Raw genomic sequence first — 26,055 nt, forward strand, 5'->3', positions numbered from 1 at the left:
CAAACATAGCTCTTTATATGTTCCTGTGGACCAAGGTATCTACACCACAAGAATGTCAAAAGATCATAGCTGTTGTCAGCTTCTGCTATGATCTATTGACTTGCTGCTTGTACTGCCAGCGTTATTATTAATTCCGCAACATCTACCTCCACTGCGGAGAAATACTATAAAGGTTAAGATAATTCCAAACATATGGGACGCAATATTTGGAAATCATGCCTTCATTCCAATTGAATCACTCATCATCCAATTAGGGAAAAAGCGGCAGATGGCCACATGGCAAGGACAGCTGGTTTTGAGGTTTTCACCGTTTGTCTGTCCATCAGCGTGTCAATCATTTGCCTCCCTTTCTGCAGCTCTCACAAGTTTGAGGCAGAGATTGTCAAAATTGTCAGGAATCTGTCATGAGTACCTTGCATTGCAGAGATGAGGAGGCGCGGCGCTGGAGAGCGATGAAGCAACAGCTCCATCTAGTGCTGCGAGGGTTAATCGTGTTGAGGAGATTTTTAGTGCTTCTGACCCAAGGGCTTCTGTAAAAAAGTCGACACAGTTGATTACAGCATCATGTTTTAAGGCTCTGTTCTCAATCTTGCAACCGGGGTGCGTTTAAGAAAATCTGTTGGGGCAGTAAATATTTGGATATTTCCCAATTTAATTTAGCATACAGTAATGAAATGTGCACATAATCTACTGCTAAATGTCGACCCTATACATCATGCTCTAATGGTTTAATCTTCTAATAAAAGGGCTTTGTTTAGAAAATTAGAGTAAAATACAGTTTTATGGCTACAATATTTCTACTTCTTAAAAAAATAAAGATTGCACTGTCAACATTAAGAGGCACTACATCTAAATATGATGTATCTAAAGAAGTGTTGTTGTGTTACATTGTTTTGGGGGTGTATTGTCCAACTTCCAGACACCTTATTATAAGTGCAACTCACTGTTGAATGAAATCAACTACAACTATAATGAAGGAAGAAAAAGAAAGGAAAAAAAAATAACATTGAACTTCTATGTCTTATCAGCCAGACACAGTGGGAGTTCTGTTGTGCAGCTAAACCACTGCACACATATGCTTATCACAGCCTCACAAACACCTCAATACCCCCCGCCCCTCACTGCACATATGCACACACACACTCAGTGGTTGTTTCAAAGTCAGGCTCCTGACTGCAGCAGCCTCATATGATTTGCCAGCAAGAGAGAAAAAAGGGAGATTGTGGGAAGAAGGGTTTGGTCTGTGAAGCGTTAGGAATCAATGCATCTGGGTTGGCTTTGAACACTCACTATGTCAGATGCAGCAATTCAGAAGCGATGAGGGAGGAAGGATAAATAGGTTAATTGAAATATTAAGCAAGGGCATCGTCAGGAAATTGAATAACCCAAGTCTGTGCTTTTAAGAACAAAATGTTCTACTGTAAAAGATTTACCGACAAAGGTGAGATTCGTGTGGATTTCTCACAGAGGAGGCTCTCATGTTTGTATGACTTTGCTGTCATGTTATAAACCGAAGGTGTTTTTGGGGGAAGGTTTGGGGTTAAAGTGCTTGATATCAGCAGGGTCAACCAGGGCATTTATTTCACAGCTTACAGTGAAACGTGTCAGTTTGAGTTCATGTAAGCCTCAAAATGAAACTCCACTCTGTCTTTTTTTTTTTTTTTTTAAGAGTTTCTATTGACAGCAAACACAAGAGTGTGTTCCCAAGAGTCTTTAGATGTCCCTCTCATGCTGAGCTCCATTTGGTCCGACTGTGCACAGCGGGGCCATTTCAGACATTTACCTGCCGTTGCCCCCCATGGACCGTACTCTAGTCGAAGCATCCCAGAACAATTGTAGGACTGTCTACTACTATCTTTACCAATGAACTTACAAATAGGAAAAAAGGAAGGAAAAAAAAAAGCTTTGATGATCTCTTCAGCACACACTGCAGGGAAAGGAAATGAGGAATTCTAGCTCATGAAAGAAAAGAACAAGGTCAGAGTCTGCCTTTTGTAAATTAATAGAGAAAAGACTGCAGGTTAGGCAAGAGTGTAACAACTCCAGACTTCTTCCGGAATTCTTTTTTAATTTGTTTATTTGTATTTGCTGTTACACTTTGCACAGTTCATGAGAGTAAAAATATGCAGTATCTTCTGTTGAAACCATTTTATAAGGGAGTTTTTCATCTTTTTCATCACCAAATACAGATGATATACGTATATTGCTTATGCACAGATTCCACAGACAGAACAAAAAGACTATATTTGTATGATCACATAGAGACAAATTCTAAATTAGAATATTTTTCTTCTCCATGTTCATACAACTATAACTGTCCCTTTGAAAAACTATCTATTATAAATAACTATCACTAAATCTGTATGGAAAACAAGTGTCTAATGTTGTTACAAGTCCCCATTATCATTCAGTCCACACAAATAAGAATATTTTAGAATATTTTTTATCTACATTTGGGACTCATAGTGTTTCAGGTCGTAAAAGTCTTTTTTTTTTTTTAAGTACAGTACTGTGCCAAAGTCTTAGGCCACCTCTAGGTTTGTTGTTTTTGCTGGGTTGGAATGAGCATACGTATTTATTTCTCATTCTCTTTACTTCAGATACAACAAGACAATATAAGAAACATGCGCACAGCCTTAAAAACTGAACTAAATGAACTGTAAAGGTCAAAATCATGATTTAGTGCGACCCCTTACCACATGACAAGAAGCAACACAAGCAGAAACATCTGACGTCATCAGAAAATACCTCGTCTTCTCCACAGTTCTTGTGTTTAGATCATTCGCTATGGCATCCACACGACAAACTAATGAAATTTATTTGATTGGCTATGCTGACAGAGAGACTATTACAAGATACAAACAATTACCAACTGTAAAGCAAGTATTGCAGCGTTTCTACCACCATTTGAAGGAGAGCAAATCCATCCGAAATGCCAGTCATGACACAATTGACTAGCTCTTGGTTGTGTGGTAAAATGCATCTATTCCGACAACTCTGAAGAAACATGCCATTGAAAAGCTGGAGAAAGTACATGACAACTGGCTGCTGTTGAAGAAAAACAAACACAGAACCTCAGAGACATGAAAAAACATCGAAAATACATTGTGAGGTTGACCTATCTTGAGCACTGCCATTCACTGAATATATCAACCTAAAACTTTGCAAAATAAAATAAAGTGGCATTTGAACAATTTGGGAAGGTGCCTAGACTTCTTTCATTGAATTTATTTTTTTCTCAAATTACTGGACCACCCTACTACTTTGGTGTGTAGAAGTTTTGTTTTTTTTTCCTGAAACTTGTTTTTACTGCTGTACATACACATACAGATATACCCATTCAGTCATTATAACTTTACTGAACTAACCTAAAGCAGGGTACACATATTTTGATCGTACTCTGTGTGATGTGCTCCGAGAATCTCAACACATAACCCCACACACATAATGATTCTGTCCCACACCCGATCTAGAATCTAGTCCTCCAAGCTAGAAATCTTGCGTGATCAAACGTGATCTAACAAAAACGCAGAACAAACATAGCAACAACCTGAAAACACAACACGCAACATGGAAGAGGACATACGAGAGGAGGGAATGATGGTGTTCTTGGTACTATTTTGTTTTTGTTTACGCCTGCTTTCTTGTTCCTCAGTCAGCTCGCTTCTTGATCGGCTACATTCCGTTCCACGTCACAATTAATAATAATAATAATAATAATGGATTGGATTTATATAGCGCCTTTCTAGACACCCAAAGCGCTTTACATTATTGACCCATTATTCATTCACTCTCACATTCACGGTTTCAATACTCGGAAGTCGTCGGTTTTCCCCACACATGAAGATTTTTGAAGTTTAATATTTACAATTGTCAGTCCCAGCCTGTTTCGGAGCTGATTATTGGGACAAATTCACTCTTAACACACCTCAGAACACAGGATAACCTTATAAGACGTAGGATAATCTGGCGTTTGCAGTCGATGGTCGGGAAGGGGGAAAATCGGGACAAAAACAGCCTGATTATCTTTATGTATGTACCTCGCTTAATGTTAGCCTAGGACTTTTACACAGTACTGTATGTTCCAAAATATATCATTTTAAAAACTTGATGGAAAGGTGAAAACATAGTAAACAATGCCATCACATCCTGAATACTAATAATTGTGTTGTGTGAAGAATATGAAACAAATAATTTTGGTAAGTCAGTGTATCACCTGTAATCTGCAAAGACATATGTACCGGTGTTTTGATGATATATATATATATATATATATATATATATATATATATATATATACACATATATATGTATATGATAAAAAGAAAACACGTCCACAACCTGAATACTTTTAAGTAGTTCATGCTATAAGTCTGCCAAACGTCTGACCCATTTGACCCATATTATCTGAAAGTCCACATTGTCCACGGTTTAAAGTCTGCCTGAACCAATATTTTCTCTGAGTATGTATTATGGTTTGTATTTTTTTTTTTTTTTTTTTATTATTATTTTCTCAAGTTGTAGCTCCTCAGTGTTGGACAATTTCCGACATAACTCACAGTTTTATCCCTTTCGTAGATCTGAGGTCAGGCTGCAGGTCATGGTGTGCTGCTTTCTGCACCCTTTGACTTATACTCTGTTGGACATCTGGATCTGCACACAAAATGCCCCCAGCACAATGTTCATGGACATATTTAGCCTAAACTACCTGCTTTTATCTCCTTTATGAGTATGCGTTTGAGTGGCTTTGCTATGTTGTCCTTAAAGTTGAGTGATCACTAGAACTATATAACTTCGTACAATCTAAACTAGATTCCTCAATTTCCAATATTAAGTGTTTTCAAGGGCTTGTTCGAATAAATGTTTTCCTGTGTAATACCTCCAGAGAGTCTTCTGAGTACTCCACGGTCTTCACCTCAGTCGGAGGTGAGGATCTGCTAAGAGAGAAACCAAGGCAACAGGCATTCAACAAAATCAGCTGCATCGTCTGTGTTATTTTGTTATAAAGCACTGCTGTACCTTACCATCTGTCAGATGAGTGTCCATGGAAACTTAGGATAAACTTTTAATTCACTTCACAACATGACATAATGTGTTAGTAGGTGACGTCATATATTTTAAACACTTTTAATAATTAATAATTCAGACTGAGGAAACCTTAAATTTTTAAAGTCCTGCTTCTGCTGTGGTTTTTATAATCCAGACGTAGGTTGTGGTTTTTCAACACGTCAAGGGTCTGATTGTCAAAAAGACTTCCGGGCAGTCATGACCCAGGATGCACCTGTGTAGCTTGATGCTTCTGCTGCTTGACGTGCATTTTAGGGAGCAGGGGCACCTTCTGTAATGCATTTACCCATAAAGACCCAAACATCCACCAGCGACCAAAACCATCTACTGATCTACAATGCTTAATACCCACTGATGCACTAATCTTATCAATACATGTAAATAATTGGTGTAAAATGCAGTTTGTCATCTTTTCGTGGTCATGAGATATGACCCATTTGGACGTTCAGAGGCTCAGTAGTGAACGTGGAAACACTGTCATCTTCTACAACATTGATTCACCAGTAAAACCATGGAGTTTAATCAAAGACAGTGGATAGAAATGCTTGGTTTATGTTCAGTTAATGATAGATTTTACTGAAAAGGTCACTTTCTTCAGTTTTCGGTTTTTGATGTATTAACCCTCAACTTTAAACTGATCTTTTATGAATATCTACGTCATCAGTAAATTAAATATAGGAAAATACCTGATTTTCACACAAAAAATGCAAAATACAGAGGGTAATCTTATAATAAATTATGATAAACCAATTAGGAAAAATCATTTGGAAACTGAGATAAAAGCAGCACTGGGTCTTTATGGGTTAAGATTGATTTCAGGGTCAAGGATCAGGTCAGGATCAACAAGTCAAGGAGATGAAAAAAAAACAACAACATATATATCAAATAGGAAAAAAAAGGAGGAAATATCCTTAATACCAACATGATATCGTGAATAGCGTACAGATAACAAGCCACTTTTAATTGGTGTGTTATCTGTACACATTATAAGCTTTTTGCGTGTATGTTCACGCTGCATCAAATAACACGGGATTAGCGGTTAGGGTTAGCAGTTACGGATATGTAAACCGGAAATCTTGGAGTACATTGACATGCAGTCAAATGGAGTTGAATAACACGTGAAAGGATGAAAATGCGTACGTATAGCATGCCAAATGCCATAAGAACTGGCGTGACATACATCTCAATTTCATGAGATCAGTCTTAATACTGTGGCCAAAGCATAAGAGTCAGGCTTGGCTCCCAACCAGTGGGACAATCACACTGTCCTGTTCATTAAAGCCCACCCACTCTCCTTGCCCCACCCACCTGAAACCGTTCGAGTCCTAAGGAGTCACTCTTTCTACCCGTCACCAGCCATGTGAAAGCATATTCTGTTGCATCCCAGGGTTCTTCCTCTGCCAGTTGTGGGTTTCTCACCACCACTTCAGCATATTTTTCTGGTTAGTTCTTAGGAAATGTCATGTTAGAATGGCAGTTCATTCTTGTGGGAAACCTTTTCAGCAGCCCAGTTGTCAGAATAAAATATAGCCGTTGTAAATTTCATTTCTGCCAACCATAGGAGACATATAATTTCCACATTTGAGAACCAAAAATACAGCGAACATCAACATTTCTTGTTGTTCTCTTGTAGTGTTTTCACTGATCATAGTGCACCTATAATAGAAACCATGTATCTAAGAAATAAATGTATGGTCAGGTTTAGACACTGACAGGAGGTGATTTATTATAGAAAAAATCTCACAAAAAATGACTCACAGTGAACCGAACCACAAACTTTCCGTACTCAAAGTGATTTTATACCTTAAGTTAGGATGCTAAATCTAGTCCCTGTGCAGAAATGTGCAACAGTAACATTTGTTTTTACAGCTGAGTTGTTTTCAAAGATGCTAAAAGACCATTCTAAAGCTGTTTGATCCCATTGTTATTCTGTGTCAGTTCTACTTCTATCTGAGCATCTTATCCTGAGTTCTGACACTTGCATAAGCCTTTATCCCAGTTTTGTCAAACTCCCCTAAGTGTAAATATACATTTTATCCTCGTTTGTGTGGCTTCAGCCAGGTTGAAACAGAAACATAGTATTTTCTCACTTTTGGAGAGTACAGTCTTGGTATTTAATGGTGCTAAGTCTGCTATTTGCCAAAGTGGTCATTTTCAAAAGCTATTATAAAACTAGTTTGTTAGACTATCGGTTATGGTAATGTCAGACTATTAAATAGCATGGCCAACTGCACTCTGTAATCAATAATAAGGATACTAGTATTTGTCATTTTTAAAGGAATATGACTAATAACCTTTTGTCTGTGTTCCATTTAATCACAATAACCTAAATATGATCAAAATACATCTGTATTTTTTTGACACAGTCGCACATAGGAATGCTTTTATTGTGTGGGTCAGTAACAACCATCTGTCATTTTGACTCAAATGCAGCTTTACTCTACACAAAAATAACGAGAACATGGAAGTAAAGGTCAAAATGTTTCTATATCTTTATCCTTCAGCCACAGCCATGAAACATCATACACTGGAAATGGAACAACATTAAACTAGAAGTGCCAAAATATATGAATATTAATATATATGGATATTTTCCGTTGCTGGTGACCTTGATGCTGAGAGTTAAGTCAGTCTGACAGTTTGAGCTGAAGCACAGCTTTCTGTTGACACCCCGCTGGTGAGTCATAATTCGCCGCTGGATATTTTAAATTACAGACTACAGTAATACTCATCTTGGGAATGATTGCCTTGCTTATTTCTTTCCCTAAGTATTAGAAATCATTGCCAAGCCACTCAGTAAACTCCAAAAATGACTTTAAAGTTATGAAGCTGTTATTTAGGAGTGTCACAAAGACAGAAAGCTGAACGTCAAGATTAGATCAGATAGAAATTGAAATTTTGGTAACCTTAAATTACTTTTTTAAGAACCCTAAAGAGGATTCATAAGTAATTTTGTCCAATTTGATATTTTCCGTCCACCATCCCTTCATTTGAAGAGACTTAAAGCGTTATTCACATCATTATTTTAGACTCCAGTGACTAATGGCGGCAACAGATAAACAGACACACAACACAGATGCGCTCGGTTGTACACACCGCCATGCTGCCCCACACACAGACGCACACACTCATACATATTCCACTGCTTGACTTCCACCCCTTCCTCAATATCTGCAGGAATGAGGGTGTTTTTGTATAAAGACAGAGGAGGAGACAGTATTTATTATAACCTGCTGGAGCCCCAGGGGCACACTGCCTCATATTTCATCTTAATGTATCTTCACTCACGCTTTCCCCCCGTCTTGCTGTAGCCAGGAAAACTTCAGAGGAGAGAAACAACAATGGCAAAGCAGGTGACTTGGTGTTCACAGTCAGTCTCACCTTGGCCTTATCTGGGTCTTCCATATCTCACAGATTAAACTGCCTAAATTAGACTGCGCTCTCGTTGGACGCACTGAGACGTCCCAGGGGAGCCGAGGAGGAACGATGGGTTTTTGTTGGAGCGGGGAGTGTGGCAACAGGCCTTGCTGGGCAGACCATTATATGTCCTGCCATAGTGGTTGGGTGGGCCCCACTGTGCTGCTCTGCATCTATGGTTTCTGTTCCATGATGAGGCCCATAGAGCCCTTCTTTACGGAGTTTCTCACGACTTACAAGAATCTCACCACGGAGCAGGTGAGCCACTGAGCTATGAAATGAGATATGTGACTATTGTACGATGGCAACCTTGGGTTATTAGATTTTCTCTGCTTGTTGTTTTAATATACATACTATGAATAATGTAAATAAATGGAAACTCGTTTATGCGAATAAAAATATACTGTATGAATAACAATAACATAATAATGCATGTTTCCAGGGTGTATTACAGATACTTCTAAATAGAGTGCACTGTTCATTTAATCTTTAGCATTCTAATTTCATGAAGACTAATTAATACATATTTGATTGTATAGAGAGAACTTCAGCTGTCGTCCACTGTTGTATAATAGTGTTATTATAACATATGCTTTGATTTATTCATAGCTTTTGTTAATTATGTGAATGAGAAAGATATGTTTATTATCTCAATGAAGGAGTATTTAATGTAGGTCACCTTTAGATTGGGACTATGCTAGTCTTGCTACTGTTCGTTTTAAGATTACTTGAGTACATACGAGGGCCAATCAATAAATTCATGGCCTCACCCAGAACAGAACAACACAGACTGATAATTTATATTTTATTTTTCAACATAATCTCCATTTACAGCAATGCACTTGGTCCATCAATGTTCAAGCATCACTATCCCATCACGAAAGAATGTAACATCCTGTATTATAACAACCAGTATTTCTGGGTGAGGCCATGAACTTATTGAACAGCCCTCGTATGCACCATGTTGAGACAAATACACTGTTGCTCATGAAGCTGGAATAAAATATTTTTACCTGTTCACATGAAAATATTCTGACAATATGATTTATTCTTAATACATATAGTGTAACTGGGACGCAGTATGTAATTATTGGACCTGGTCAAAGGTGATTACTGATGTGTTTACATAGAAATAAAAAGAGGGTGTGGCTAACAACAAAATTATTCCAACTTTATGGGCAGCAGTATAGTTCTAATGGCATCTGACAGTTACAACAGTAGTGAGAACCACTGAGAATTAATGTATAGTGTACTAAAGTGTGGGTGTTTTTAGTTTTCATTGTTTGTTTTTCACCTCAGGGTCAAAAATTGAAAAATAATAGTCTCATGAATCAAGGCCAAGAATAGGGGTAAAGGTTATCCAGGATGTATGTTTGTCTAGCTCTTCGATGGCAACAGTGCATTTACAAAATAGTGCTGGGAGAAAAGTTATTTTCATATAACGTACACAAAAGGAAGCACCTTGTGGAGAAAAAAAAAAAAAAAAAAAAGGGAAAAAGTAGTATGTAGGTTAATTCTCCTGTCAGTGCCATTGACCACAGTGCTATGTGCTAATGCTATTTGCTAAATGAGGTAGTGTGCATCTATTAGGATGCGTAAAATGCAGAGACTGAATTTCCCTACCAGGACAGTAAAAATAGTAAACCTTTAACATTTTATCTTTTAAAATCACAAAAAAAAAAATCCAAAGCAGCTCATAAAAAAGATGTGCAACTTGGTCATTTTCAGTGTGTACATATGGAGCTACATATAGTGACAGCAAATTTCAAAACGGCAATACACAGACAGCAGAGGGAAGGAGAACAATAAAATTATGTCACCATTGCCACAACACAATGGAAATATTTTGTCGTGTTCCAGCGGAGTACAAGCCAAACTAGAAGCACTCGGAGAGCGCAGACCTCCGCCAAGGCTGATCAGTGGCCCCCCCCGTGGGCCCCCCCCACCCCCGATCACCACCAAAATTTAATCATTTCTTCCTTATCCCATTTCCAACAAACCCTGAAAATTTCATCAAAATCTGTCCATAACTTTTTGAGTAATGTTGCACACTAACGGACAGACAAACAAACAGACAGACAGACAGACAAACCCTGGCAAAAACATAACCTCCTTGGCGGAAGTAACAAAACACTAAAACCAGTGACAATCTGCCTCTAGTGGCTGAAGGTTTTATTACACTGCATCATAGAATTTCACCAGAAGCCTGAGGGCGTTTTCACACCGTGTACCTGAGTCCGTATCTGAGTATGTTGGACCCCAAACTCCGCTTAACTTTATCAATGTGAATGCAAATGATCCATGCGTGAGTACCGTACCCGAGTCCAGCTGAGAAGGTAGTCCTGGGTATGGACTGCGCGGACTCTAGTACGGTACATTGCAGTGTGAAAGCGATCCGTGCCCGAGATCGGACATGACCTAATCACCACTCCGACAACGGAAGTGACTTAATCATCACAAGACCATAGATGGTGCTCCTGTTGTCTCCTGAAAAAGCCTCAGACCTGTGCAGCACAGGCTCGCCTTACTGACCGAACCACTCTGTGATATATCAGGGACAACAAAGGTCGCTCTACTTCACTTTGCCTCAAACAGGCTAACAGATAGAAAAGTATTGCCCGTCTTGCCGCCATTGTAGACAAATGAACAGTTGCTCGGTTGATGACGTAAGGCAGAGGTGTCCAATCCTGGTCCACGAGGGCTGGTATCCTGCATGATTTAGATGTTTCCCTCTTCCGACACACCTGATGGTCATTATCAGGATTCTGCAGAGCTTGATGATAGGATTATCATTTGAATCAAGTGAGTTGGAAGAGGGAAACATCTAAAACATGCAGGATACTGGCCCTCAAGGACCAGGATTGAACACCCCTGACGTAAGGGTTTGTTTTCTTCTGACTTCCGCATTTGTAGGATAGCGACAGAATTCAGTCCACACCACCGCCTACTGTTTCGGCCCTGTACCACCCACTCGTACTCGGACACGGGCTGTGGTACATGCTTGTAAATGCAACATCTGCAAGAAAGGTGTGAACGTATCAAAGTACAGTACAGATCTGGATATAGAGAAATACAAATGCAATAAATACTGTCAGTAATTTCTCCATTGCATTACCTGATCTAAATGTCACTCTGTCATTCTCTGTCTAAACACTGTTTTGAAAGTTTGGATAATATTTCACCTGACGGAGGTTCAGGAGTTCGGCAAAGTTTATCATTTTCTCATGGTTTCTCTGGTTCAATACAAAATTACACTGAAATACTTATTCCCATCATAAAGGCCAAAAATACCTGAGGATGTTAGACGCCTCGTGAGAGGTAAAGCAATCACATGCAGCGTCAATTATTTAATGTTTCATCCTGGAGAAAGATCCATGCTGTAAATTATTCAGCAACATGTTATTTTCTGTCTGTATGAAGCACAAAGCACCATAGTGGTGTGAGCACATACTGTAGTTCAGCAGAGTTGTGACATTTACATAAATGAATTTGTTATAGACGGAGGAGAACATATCGTGCATCACTTGTGGCAATAAGCAGTAACTAAATGAGGTCCTTCACACCCGCCAATGGCAAACACTTTGTGGTGCAAAAGAGTGGACAAGGAGCTACTTTGTTCATACAAATTACAGCAGGTACACTCAAGGTGTACTCATTTGATGCTTTGCCATGCAAGATGCAAATAACCTTTTTAACTCAAGTGTCCTCAGTGGCTTTTGAGATTTTATATGACAAACTTGACAACCAAAAACAACACAAACATCCAATTTATTTTTCAGAAGATCACAAAAACATATACTTGAAAGTGATGTTCGGAAGGGGGGGGGGGGGGGGGGGGGGGGGCAGCCACATTGACTGCAGTGTTGGTCGTGTTACAAACACAACTTTAAGAATCAAGATGAATTGTTTATAATGCCACTGCATTAGTATACTCTAATTTATTTATATATATTTAATTATAATGGTGGGCCCTATGCCTGTATTATTGAGAAATGTGATCAATAGTTTGCTACCATCATTTTATATTGATTATATTACAAATAGATCAATTTATTCTTCCTCTCTAAATTGTTTTCTCATGTGTGTTTCATCTCCACTGCTGTCAGTTTTAGCTTCAGGCTACAGAGGTCGACGAGTGTTATGAAAGTAAAACTGGAGACAGAACAGAAAAAGAAAAAAAAAAACTGGTTTAAGGTAAAGCCTTGGTTTGATGTTATTTTATCTTCTGTAAGAGACATTTTTGCACAACAAAAGACTTGTGAAAAGATCAGTTTCTCAAAGGCTGAAGTTAAAAGAAACGGCATAAATGAGACGCTTACTGGATTGTGGTACTGGAGAAATGAATCTGTGAAAGTCAAAAATGTGGTTTTTTTTTTCTTTTTTGGTTAATTTATGATTTTCTGTCTGCAAAGAAGTCAAATGAAGATGTCTGTACCAAATTGCATAGCATCATATTCTTTTGCATCATGTACTGTGCTGAATCGCAGCAGGGGTGAATCAAATAATATCACATTGGTAGTTGCTTCATATTTATCTTTAATGTGTTGGATCATCGGTGATGCATTAAGATGTATATTGCATGAAGCTCCATAAGTATTTAAGTGACAAATGTGTGCATTTATCGTCAGTTTGATGAAGGGCTTTGTGTCTGAAATGTCATAAAACAAATAAAATCCTATAATGGTTTTTGGATCTATATACATTTTCTACTCTAGTAGGTGTTATTGATCCAGCAGCCATCCTATTGGACACAAGGATTAGTGTGCTTTCTTTATCGTTTCATAACAGTAACTGAGATGCTGCTATAAAAACACACCTCTGAGGGTTGTTTAACTCATCGACGCACTAGCACACGCAAAAAACAAGTTAGTAACAAAAAACTATTGGAAAATCCAAAATGGGCTTTCAATCTGCAGCTGTTGTGTTTATTTGCATAACATTAAAATGTATCACCTCATCATATTATAAGCCTCATTCCTGCTGCTTGTTGTTCTGTTGCACATGCAGAGGTCATTTTTCATTGACAATGAATAAAGACTGAGTACCATCTGGTGTGCAACTGCAATCAGCACTTTTAAGAGTATCAGCAGGAATTGCGTTCTAAAAATAATGTGCCGTCTACATGTCTTCCTCCGTATCCAGGTGAATAGACAGGTGTATCCCGTGTGGACGTACTCCACCCTGGTTCTCCTGATTCCGGTCCTCCTGGTGACGGACCTCCTGAGATACAAGCCTGTTATCGTCCTCCAGGGGCTCAGCTATGTCACGGCATTTCTGCTGGTTACTGTGGGCTCTGGGGTCCGTTCAGCTCAGTTGGCCTTCTTCATCTACAGCATCGCCATGGCAGCAGATGTGGCCTATTTCTCTTACATTTACGGGATTGTCCAGCCCTGCCGCTATCAAAGAGTGACCAGTTATGTCAGGGGGTCCATACTTGTGGGTTTTGCTGCGGGTGCCCTACTGGCTCAGCTGCTGGTATCTTTAACTGATGTGTCACTGTATTGTTTAGCAGTTGTAACTCTAATCTCAGTCTCTGTAGCACTGATGACCTCTTTTATTCTGCCTATGCCCGAGGCAAGTTTATTTATTAAAGAAACACATTCTGCACGCCAGGGAACAACTGGCGAGGACACTAACAACCCTGAGAATCACAATTCTTTCATCTGGAAAAAGAGTGCGTCATATATTGGAAGGATGTTCAAAAGGCTCTTATCAGACTGTAAGGAATGTTTTTCTTCTGTGGCTCTGATCTTCTTCTGCATTTGGGGAGCTACAGCGAGATGTGGATATTACCAGGTTGCTAGCTACGTTCAGGTGTTCTGGGTCAACTTGCAGCCTCAAAACTTCACCGCCTACAATGGAGCTGTGGATTCCATCAGCACTTTGACAGGTAAGGGATGCACATTAAAATTCTTTGAAATATGTTTGCCGATGTAGTGAAAAATATCATATACTTTATTTGAATTACTTCCCTTAAATGCTGTAGTTAAAGCTGCAGTGCTTGATAGTTTGTGATTGATAGCTGTAATTCTGGAATCAATGTTCAGATTTCCTCGGACATAACTTACTACTCTAATACATCGCTTAAAATACAAAGCTTCTCTATGCCATAGCAGCATGAAACAGTATCAAGTAATTTCTATTCATATTAACCCTATAAAACCATTTGTATCATATTTGTTACACCAGGTTTTGGGAATGTTATCTTATTAACAAGATCAATACTTTCCTTAAAAACATGTTGTATATGATCTGATACATATTTTCTGCCCCCTGGTGGATTATCATCCCACTGCATCATCCAATTTTTTTGCCCTTTTCAATATGTAATGTAATGTTAAATCATCCAACACACATTTTGTAGGAAAATCTTTGGTAATTTTCAAAAAGATACATTAAGAAGAACATTTATATTGTTTGAAAATTTGAAATATTGAAAAAAAAATTGAAATTATAGTGCCAAGGAAAATAAAAAGGCTGTAAAAAGTTTTATGTAAAAAAAAAAAGTACTTGAAATGTCCTATATTTTCAAAATGTTACTGGCAAAATTTATTTTTGCATCTAACGTTCAGTAAAAACTTGCAAAAAACACCCAATGTATCGAACGTCATACAAAAATTATATCACAAACAAAATAATATGGCAAAAAAAAATTTGGTTTGGATTATGTTAAAAGGGCTAATAAACATTTCAGTTCCAAAAAATTAGAATTTTGTGGCTTGTTTTTAATGGGTCAGATTTTACAGGGTTCAGTCTTTTGGACTGAGAGGAGAGAGCAGCAAAAGGAAGGGGTGTATTTTCTGGTAGGATTTTCCCTTATTTCTGTTCCTACGGCCTTAAGTAAATGATCCGGTTCAGTTCAGGATTCAGGATCAATAGTGTTACTGAGTAGATTGGTTTATGTTAATCATGTCTACCATTCCAAATGTTTGTTAGAAATTTTCTTGTGATCAGCCGAAACCGTCAGCAGGTAAAAACATGTTTCTTCAACTCTACTTGTCTGATCACAAGAAAATCTCTGACAAACAAAGTGTTACTGAGTGAAATATATCAATTGTAAGGATTAGTTACTGATAAAATCTAAATATATTCTTTTCATTACAACTTGCAGAATATTAACATTAGGTTGCACTGATGTCAGACAAGAACACCTTTCAGAGCTGGAAATAAAACATGCAATCAGAAGAATAACTAGCATTAGCACTGAAGTTTATGTTTTGATTGTATATTTTATTATTATATATTATGCTATTCATAATTCTACATATGAATTAATTCAATTAATTATATCATATATTTATATTTCAATAGTACTGAGAAAGTAACCCTAAAAGGAGATCTTGTATCTTAATAGGATTTTCCTGGATAAATAAAGGGTAAATATTCAGTTGACTTAAAAAAAATCTATATCACGACATCATAAAGTTGCACCTGAAAGAATTATCTGTGTCTTTGCTGTTCATCTCTGCTCCACGGAAGCCAATTTCAGTTCACTGGAGATTCAGTATGAGAGATTTACAGGGTTTATTTACAGGAAAAGGGACAGAATCAAATTTATTTATTTTTATTAAAGTTCAATCACCAAAGATAAGTCATGTTGTCTTTCTATTACCTTACAACAAGCCTTTTATATCTACAGAGCTATATGGATGGGAGGAAATCGATCATGTTGTACTCTCACATGGTGGACCAAACTAAATAAAGTTCTCGCACATATTTTTTTCCTTGTTTTTCATATTTTTTTAGCAACTTCTGTAAAGATTCTGTCACACCATTGGCATCGGTTGATAACATGGGAGGTGTTTGACTAGTGCTATCTGCAGTTTCACCAGCAGATGCCGCTAAATCCCACCCAAAACGACACTGGGAGGAACTGTGAGCAGTGTCTTGAAAAGTCCAATTCAAGTTATTCACACTCACATACCACCATAACTGCCATTAAAACCTATGGGCGTTACCTGCTGCAATCAGCTTTAAAAACTAATTGAATAAACAAACAAATACAATTCTATCCCACTCTTAGTATTTCACAACCCCCAAAGCATGTAAGACAATAGAAGCAGCATTAATTAGACTATTTAATTGCCTGCTCTCATCCCCAGATGGGTATAGCAGCTGCTGCAATCCAGCCAGTGCACTTTTATTGATTATAGTACTGATACATTCCTGTATTCCCCAGAAACCAAAGGCAATTACTCTGTGTAAACCACATCCAGCTGTATGCCTTTCACTTGTAAAATGGTTCCACCCAACATGCAGTCAAGCTGTAGGGCCCATATCTGATACTTCCCTACAGATTCCTGTTGTATTTTTCTACATTCCACACTTAGAAAACATCCCTAAGGAAAAAACCTGGTTGAATCCAGTGGGGAAAATATGAATATGGATTACCAACATGGTAAAATATGGGGGGCACGACACAATGTACTGTTTCCATATTCAGCGTATTAATAAATGTTTCATAAAATAAATGCATCCTACAGCTTCAAAACAACATTTTGTAGCAGCTCATTAGTATTAAGATAAAACTAAATCCTAAGCAGAACAAACACAGTTGTGTTCAGTTATAATTTTGTTCAGCTTGAATTTCAAGGAGAACACGTTACAGGGCACCTTGACCTAGCTATCTATTTATCCTAAAAGAGTGATTGCAAGTCATTTACACATCAAACATCAGCTTGAGTCAAAGGATAATTTATACAGAACTTACTTTGAGTCAGGAAATTCCTTTCCCCAGGTCAGGGTTGTCCAAGGTTTCCCATTTAACTTGGCATGAAGCTGCAGGAAGATATATTTCATTTAGATGTAGGCCACATGCTGGGATTCAGTGCATCTAAATTCAGTGTTTTACACAACATGAAGTTAACCAGAATAAATGCACTGATCTATCGGCCAGACATATTTGCTAATACTGGCCAAACTCTGTTTCATAATACGACATGTCTTTTCATTTATGGTAGTGGCAGATATTTCTCTATTTATACAGAGAATTTAACCCTTAAAGACGCAAAACTATTTTTTGGCAACTTCCAAATGAATCTCTCCACATTTAACCTTTTTTACATGATTTCTCAACATAAAATATTATCCACTGCATTTTACATTTAAGTTACTTATTATGTAGATGTTCATTTCAATTCAAAGGTTAGCTCAGCAGATAGCAAACAGGTTTCCAAAGACTTAAAACTTCTCTCCAAAGCTTTACTTAAGATTCATTGTAAAACTGCAAAACATATATACAGAATATGTCTCAGTTATGTTTGTTGCCTTAGTATATTTAGATGGCATTATAAATGAATAAAAACTGAATCGCTAGCTCGAGGCTAACTTGAATGGGAAATTCCATATAAATGCTAACATTTAGCATTTACAAATTAACTTGAGATTTACAGCATCCCTTTATCCAACGACAAAGGTTTACATCAGAAATGTTTTTAGTATTCATTCATACAACTGAACGTAAAAATACTCACAAACGTTTTCCTGGCCATACAAATAGAATGACATAACCGTGTTGGTTTAGTCCCCTCTTAGGTTTGAACAGACTACGGGAACAATGAAAGTACAAAATAGACGCGACTGCAACTTATTCTGACCACTAGAGGACCCCCTATACTGCTGTATATCCTCCTGAGATCCAGTATACAATCAGAATAGTCTTTGTTGACATTGTGTGTGCTATGACATTTGGAGTGCTACTCCAGTCAGTGCAACAATATGAATAAAAAAACAATACATAAGAAAATAAGTACAGAGCAGATAAAGAATTACAAAATATAAAAAAGAAAAAAAGAAAATATAGTACAAAATACGATAGAATTAAAAGTAGAAAAAAAAATAAAAATAGACGTAAAACATGAATAGACACAATATTAACTGAGTGTATATCTATGGACAATTGTATGAAAATAGTGCATTTATGTTTGAGACCCAGGAAAGTAATTTTTTTCCCCTTTTTTTACATTAAATAATTACCTTGATCTTTTTTTTTTTTTTTTCTCTCTCTCTTCTTCAGGTACATTTATTTTAAGTAAACCTGTGAAACTCTTGTCCCCAACAGAGGACAAAATAGCATTGCTGGGTCTCAGGAGCATATACATATATCAGCTAAAATTTGCTTAGAGGTCTTATTTATGTCTTTTTGCATAAGAAATCAATATAAGTGAATCCCCAGGGGAACTTTGTGTTGGTAAATGCAAGTTATGCAAATTTACAGGATTTCAGTTCTGTTGCAACATGTTGATGGTCATATGAACTATGCTTTCCGGTCAAAAATGTCCAATTTCATCACAATTAATGCTATATTTTCATGTCACAAATGGCCAAGTTATATTTTAACTGAATTTACCTGAAAAACAAATATTCTATTCTTTTAGATTCCCCAATTTTTCTTACAAGATTATATACTACATATCACATGTTTTATTTTTACAGGTTGCAATATGGAGTATGGTGCTGATCCATCCTGCTTATGTTATGCAAATATATTAAGAATGCCACACAACGCTTTTTAAATCAACAGTTTTCTAATAATAAGCATTTTTTATAAAGAAATAACAATTCTGTATTGTTATTTACTCTTCTGTATGATGATAAACTATACAATAAATAATTATGATACTAGTTTTTGCACAGGGATCATTTGTGGAAACGGTGACATGGCTGCTGAGCATCAGTAAGATGGGATCCGTAACAACCATGTCACATCCGTCCACTGCCACATTTTGTGTTTTTGTGTCAGCTGTTATTGTTTTAGATCCACAATACTAACATTTATGAGTAAGAGGATAATTAGCAATAGTAAGTCTATAAGTTTATTACTAATAAAGTACTGGTACTGACCAGATCATCATGGGTAATGTCATGTCCATCCACCAGCAAAAGTTTTCACATACACGTGCTATTCAGAATCCAATATTTCTGAAAATAGAGCTTCCACTGTCAAATAATATCAGTAGTCTGTGCACACATGTATTAGCATTATTTCAACACAGTTCTATGCATTTCTTACAACTTTTTTTTTTTGGACAAAAATGGCCACTCATTTGACCCCCTAAGTAAATTTTACGCGATATATATATATATATATATATATATATATATATATATATATATACACATACACACACACATACTATGCTTGATATTAACGACAGAACATCACAGGTGGTGTAGCAGTTACACCTCTACGTCACAGCAAGAAAATTTGTTTTTTTCTTTGTTGAATGTACCTGTCCTGTCCATGCAGTGTGCATTTCCTCCAGTTCCCCTAACATTAAAAACAGGCACAAATAGATTAATTCTCCTGATCATGGTGGTGATGAAGATTTCATTGCTACTCATGTGTGCCCTATGCTAATGCTAATGCTAAATGCTAGAAACTGCATTAGCATGCATACAATACAGGAACTGATTAACCTTACAGGCATAATAAAGTGAGGTCACCTTTAACTTTTAAATAAACATCTACCTGAGGATTTATTAGAGGATTACTGTTCAAGCTCAGAAATTGTAATTTAACTGACTTTTTTTTTCTTTTTTTAAATATACTGATCGGATTAGTGGTTCAAAAGTTATAGATCAGAACATAGTTCTGGTCACCAGCAACTGTTTAGGTCTTGGAGGGTAAACATACAATCTATTTTTACATATATGATGAAGATTTCTTTGATGAGGAGGGGATACATTACAACACAAACCAAATTTAAAGAAAGTAACATCTGTATCAGGATCGTTTATCAGTCAAAATGTCATTATTAATAAATATTTGTATCAGTATCGGCTCACATTTGTGCAATAAAACCCAATTCACTTCCTCAAATTATAAGACGCTATTCTTTCAGGATTCACATTGGGCTCATCTAAAACACTGACATTGAATATTATCGTGTTTTCACAGCTTAATCAGAATTAACACACAGAATCAGACAGCAGTCAGAACCTCAGGATAGATAGATGGATACAAGGGCAGTTGACCTGTTTAGGGACAATGGATGTAAAAAGTCTAGAGGACACGGGAGAGGAGATGGAGGAAGACGAAGAAGAGGAAGGACATGGAGACAAATAGTAACTGATGAGATTCGTGCTAGTCTAATTGACCGTGTCCTTGTCTGTGGGATGTCAATGAGGAAAGGTGCAGCAAACAGCGCAGCCAAACCCGAGCCGCTTCACAGTAGCCTCGATAATCTGGACCGTCAGAGAGGAAAATAGGTAGACAGGCTAATTTACAGCTAGTATTTGATGTTGATAAGAGTCTGTGGTCCGGCCCAGACCAGAAATAAGGTGTAGAGGCAGAATAATAGGGTTGCTTTCTTTGAAGCCTATCTACTGTATTTTCAAAGTATCAGTATAATTGGATCAAAAAATGTTCACCTGTATTGTGTTCATTATCAATATTTTTACTATAGCTCTATTCCTTCTCAGATTTCTGATTTTTTTTTTTTTTTTTTATAAGTCCATACATGTGTTGTGTCTTTAGAATCTCATTCCCTGTAGTAATAGATTTTTGCTCTGGTGTTTTGTATTGAATGTGTAGAGAAGATGGGAGTATGTGATGAGTTTTCTGTGATGTCTGTGCAGATTGAATATGGTTTATTTGGAAAATTACATGGTTTTGAGGGTCAAAATTTGTGAAGTGCAGTCATTTGTGCTCAGCGTTTTGGGAAATAAAGCAGAAATTTAAAGAAATGTGTCTCCGCGATGGAGGAAAAAAACACTTTAATTACGGTGGGGGAAATCGTTTGATAGAAGATGATAAAGCGATACCATGCATGCTCTGTTTTGGGCTCTTTGATTTGATTTTTGGCACAGTGTGACTCAAGTGGTTGACAGGAAACACACATTCTACCTATTTCGGCTAATCACATGTTTTCAGGCAGGACCTTGCCCCCAAATTTAATTCTTAAACCTGCACTGAACAAACCATCGCTATGTCCACAACCTTCCTAATGCACCAAAATGAACCATAAATTGACTGAAAATGATTTTTAAAAACATGTTATTGCTCTATTCTAAGATTTTACAGTCTTAAAGGAAACTTGCAATACCTCAAAGACAACATTTACTTGTGGAACTTTTTCATTTTGTGATTAAGAGCTGCACAGTTTTATGCTTTTCTTTTTTCTTTTGTTCAGACAAGGTGTGGTTTTTAGATGTTACCTGTTTGACAGTTTCGACTGTGACTCTAGTCTTCCTCAGAAGCATCACCCGACGTTCTGCTGACGTGTCATTTATCAGCTGGTTGGACTATACCTTGTCTGAACAAAAGAAAAAAGAAAAGTATAATTACATTAACAGAAGACAAAATGAACGTCATTAGCTGCACAGTTTTATTTTGTCTGAACACAAGCCTTGTTCCGTTTTTGCATTAAAAAAAAACACTTTGGTAGTGTATTGATCCAAGACAGAATATATCAATTAATAGTATTTTTATGGATTTTGTGTTGATTCCATTCACATAAATATGGACATTCCCCCCTCCTTTGTCTCTTTGGTAAAATTTTCTATATTAGTCATTGATCTGAGGTGACTCTTAAGTGTTACTTTGTGGCTTGAAAAAGTGCTTTAACTTTTTCACTGGTGGCTTTTCCATTGGACATCTGTGCAAAACTTTACTATATTTACTAAATGTCGAAAAAATAGAATTGCATAATGTAGTTTTTCCATTAAATCACAAATGCGATTATTTGTTTATTTATTATCGTGAGATGACACGAGAAGTCATTCCATAAACATGGCGACCACCATAAATATCACCTAGATTTACAAATACATTAATTTTATTATTATATATTGCCCCTCTATCCCGTACTAAATTTAAAAAAATGATTCGGTTTCTTCATGTGTCCACACAAAACATTCCATGTTTCTTTTAAAACTCATCTTCTTTGCTTGTTTTAACAGCTGTCAACATCTGTTTTTTTAAATTTTTTTTTTATTTACGTGACTCTAGTTGCAGAAAAATGTCTTTCCATTGCAGTTTTTCGCAATATACCAATTTCGCTACTCCCGAAAAACCACCTCTTAACAGCGCAAAAACTTTTCATGTAAAAACGAGAGTTTGGGCGAAATGGTCATTTTTTCATTAGGCAAATTTTTATGTGCAGGTTATATTCACACAATTTGAGGGTCAATGGAAAAGCATCTACAATGATGTGAAATAATTCATCTATATTTGTATGTAAAATGGAAAACATGTCTTACTCTTTATCGCTGATTTTGTCTTGTGCAACTTTAATTCACTGTCTTATTTTCTTTCATTTTACATTTTAAGGTAATCAGTCACACATTATTTGCAGCACACACATTCATCATTACTATAAGTAGTTGCTTATTAGAAATGATTTCATAAAACACACACTAATCCTCTATACTCAAGGACCTTTAAGAATAATAACTACTAGGCTACTCCATTAAATAAGGTTTCCCTACCAAAAAAAAAAATACTGGTAATTGCTAATAAGTTGTTGTAGGCTAGATGAATTATGAGCTTAATATGTTCTGCTCAGTATGACTCTGAGGTAGTAAAACCACAGGAATAGTCACAGCTCTTAATAATTTATAGTCTATTGCATCCTGTGAAGTGAGGTCAAACTACTGTGGGCGTCTTAAGGACAGTTCTATGGTTATGTAAGAGCACTAAACAGATAACTGTCAAGATTTTTGCATATATATATATATATATATATATATATATATATATATATATATAGAGAGAGAGAGAGAGAGAGAGAGAGAGAGAGAGAGAGAGAGAGATACAGTATATAGATATACATAAACATATTCCATTTCAGTTATTTGCAACTTCTCGCTCACAGTAATTAACAACATTCACTCATTAAAATTCCAGGTAGTATATATTTCCTTCAAAACGTATCTGATGTCCAAACTTAATAAGATTGAATGTTACAGTGTGGGAGTCAGTGTGAGTGATGCATTGTTTTGGCGCTACATCAGTCCTGCAGAACAACCATTAATTAGTATGACACAAAATATAAGAGACAATAAAAGAAAGTGAAGTTTGTTATTTGTGAGGCAGCTCAATGTAATAATAATAATAATAATAATAATAATAATAATAATAATAATAATAACAATAATAACAATAATAATAATAATAATAATAATAATAATAATAAAAATCACAGGAGGAATCAGCTAACAGATATTTAATATCTTCATATTTTTTGTAACATTTATTTTCCCCATAGCGTAACTTGGTTTGTGGCAGCTGAAATAGGATTAATACATTTTTAATGGGTATGATTAGGGAATCCGAAAACTCTGAAAATGTTATAAAGGAGAGTTGGCGTCTTGGTTAAATATTTAAAAGGTCAGCGCTGACATGAAGCATGAAATACTGGCACTACTGTGGCAACTGTTGTGCATTGTTTACTCCACGCTGGCTCCAACAGTGATGGAAGAAGTATGAAGCAAAAGTATTTAACACATCAAGACCCAGCACTACTTTTGTGTCAGTTCCCAAATGAAATTTTCTCTATATTTAACCTTTCTTAAGGGATATACCATCATTTATTACAAAATTATCCTCTGTATTTTGCATTTTATCAGTATAAATCACATATTTTCCTGTATTTAATTTACTGATCATGTAGAAAAGCTCAGATTAAAGTTGAGGGTTATTATATCAAAAACAGAGGAAACTGCAGACAAAGTAACTTCTTCAGTAAAATATATCATTGAGTGAATATAAACCAAGCATTTCCATCCACTGTCATTGATCCAACTCCACGGTTTTACTGGTGAATCAATGTTGTAGAAGATGACGGTGTTTCCACATTCACTACAGAGTCTCTGAATGTCCAAACGGGTCATATCTGATGACCACGAAAAAATGATAAACTGTATTTTACACCAATTATTTACATGGATTGATAGGATAATGTGGAAGACGACCAGGGGTACTTGAATTTTTTTTTTTTTTTTTTTTTAAATACATTAAATAAGTCACCATGTACTGAATACAAAATAAATAACGAGAGTTAATGCTGAAATATAAAGCACAATAAATACATTCATATTATAGTTTTATTGTCAATCATCTTGTTTGAGGTTTGGTAATATTTTAAGAACATCTCTATTTTATATTATTCAAAATGAGTTCATTTGAGTGGCTAAGTGATTATTTTTTATTGATGAATGGTTCATTTATTAATTAATGACCAATTTATCAATGAAAGAGGGCACTTTTCAGTTACTTAAAAAAATGTTTTGTTTTTTACATATTACAGTTAAATATACTGTATGTTGCTGGTTCACAAAGTTTTGAAAATATAAACAGGCACCTTTGGCACAGGGAGACATTGCTGAAACGAGAGTTGGGGGTACTTGGCTAAAAAAAAGTATATTTCAGGGGGTACTCCACTGTAAAACGTTTGAGAACCACAGATATACACCAACCAGAGTTTTAAAAAATCTGTTTACATGTGAATGAGAGGCCCAAATATAGAGAAAATTATGTTTTCTAAAACATCTATATATTTAACCCTTTCACGCACCATCCCATACACTGACATTCAGACCATTACTGTAACTTTGCTGTTCTTGATAAACCTGATCGGCACTAACATGTTTAAGTGTAAATCAATTGTTATTTGTTAGACAAGAAGTTTTTTTTTTTTTGCATATTATCTCCATGAAGTGAGTAATTACTAGCATTAGAATATGTTAAAATGTGAGAAGACATCAGATTAGCAGCATTAAAAATGTTTTTATTTCATTGTTTTCATATCACTTTCTGATATTGGGTTTTAAACATATGTTTCTTTACTTCAAAAATATTTTTGTAACTCCATAGGAAAAAAAAAATGCGATCAAGTTTTGTTTTTTTTTTCATGCCTAAGGAGGAATAAAAACACTGAAGAAAAAAATCTTGACTAAGGTTCTCACAATTCATGCATGAAAGGGTTAAGGCATCAGTTTTGTCACAAACACTCAAAATCAGCATATTTGGAGATACATAAGAGTAGTTTTCATTGGACAAGAAGAACATCTGAAAAGTAATTAAATTTGTCAATCGAATGTACGTCTGAGCTGAAGTGGAGTAGAGGCACAATGATGCATAAAATGGAAAAACTAGTAAGATAGTATCCTCTCATATTGGCTCTTAAAGGATGTGAATAACAATCCTTTACAATTGTTTTGTTCCACCGTATTAACAACCTCCATAAAACCAGAATCGAACATCTAAACATTAAATCTGGCCAATCCCTGTTTCTACCAACCTGTTAGGTGATGCTACTTTCATGTATAACTTTAAGTACATATACACTTATCCAATTAAATGGAGATATGAGCAGCAGTTTGCTGTTTAACATGACTCCCACAGAGTCATCGTACTTGAACCCAGCTGCTTTATTGATCCGTCTCCATGAAGCTGTACAGATGCCTCCTGCTGACCCCGCTAAGCCTCCAATTGACACTGCTGTGGAAGCTGGTCTAATTATTCAGTCTCCGTTTGACCTCCTTCTGCTAATCAGAGCCAGGGGGATTGATTAAGTACATCTTAAATACACAGATTGGCCCAGGTGGTGTTTATGTTGAACTATTAGT

The 26,055-nt window shown here is 36.4% G+C and overlaps 1 protein-coding gene across 1 annotated transcript in view; it reads left to right on the top strand.

Moving 5' to 3' along the window:
- Nucleotides 1-8,553: 8,553 nt before the first annotated feature.
- Nucleotides 8,554-26,055, top strand: part of LOC115418312 (thiamine transporter 2-like) — a 31,736-nt gene continuing 14,234 nt past the window's right edge. Inside the window, exons 1-2 of the mRNA XM_030132731.1 lie at nt 8,554-8,742; nt 13,627-14,374. Coding sequence (XP_029988591.1) covers nt 8,554-8,742; nt 13,627-14,374 — 937 coding nt within the window. The remainder of the gene's footprint in view (nt 8,743-13,626; nt 14,375-26,055) is intronic.

This window comes from Sphaeramia orbicularis, chromosome 4 (assembly GCF_902148855.1).
Source record: "Sphaeramia orbicularis chromosome 4, fSphaOr1.1, whole genome shotgun sequence".
In the NCBI taxonomy this organism is placed as follows: Eukaryota; Metazoa; Chordata; class Actinopteri; order Kurtiformes; family Apogonidae; genus Sphaeramia; species Sphaeramia orbicularis.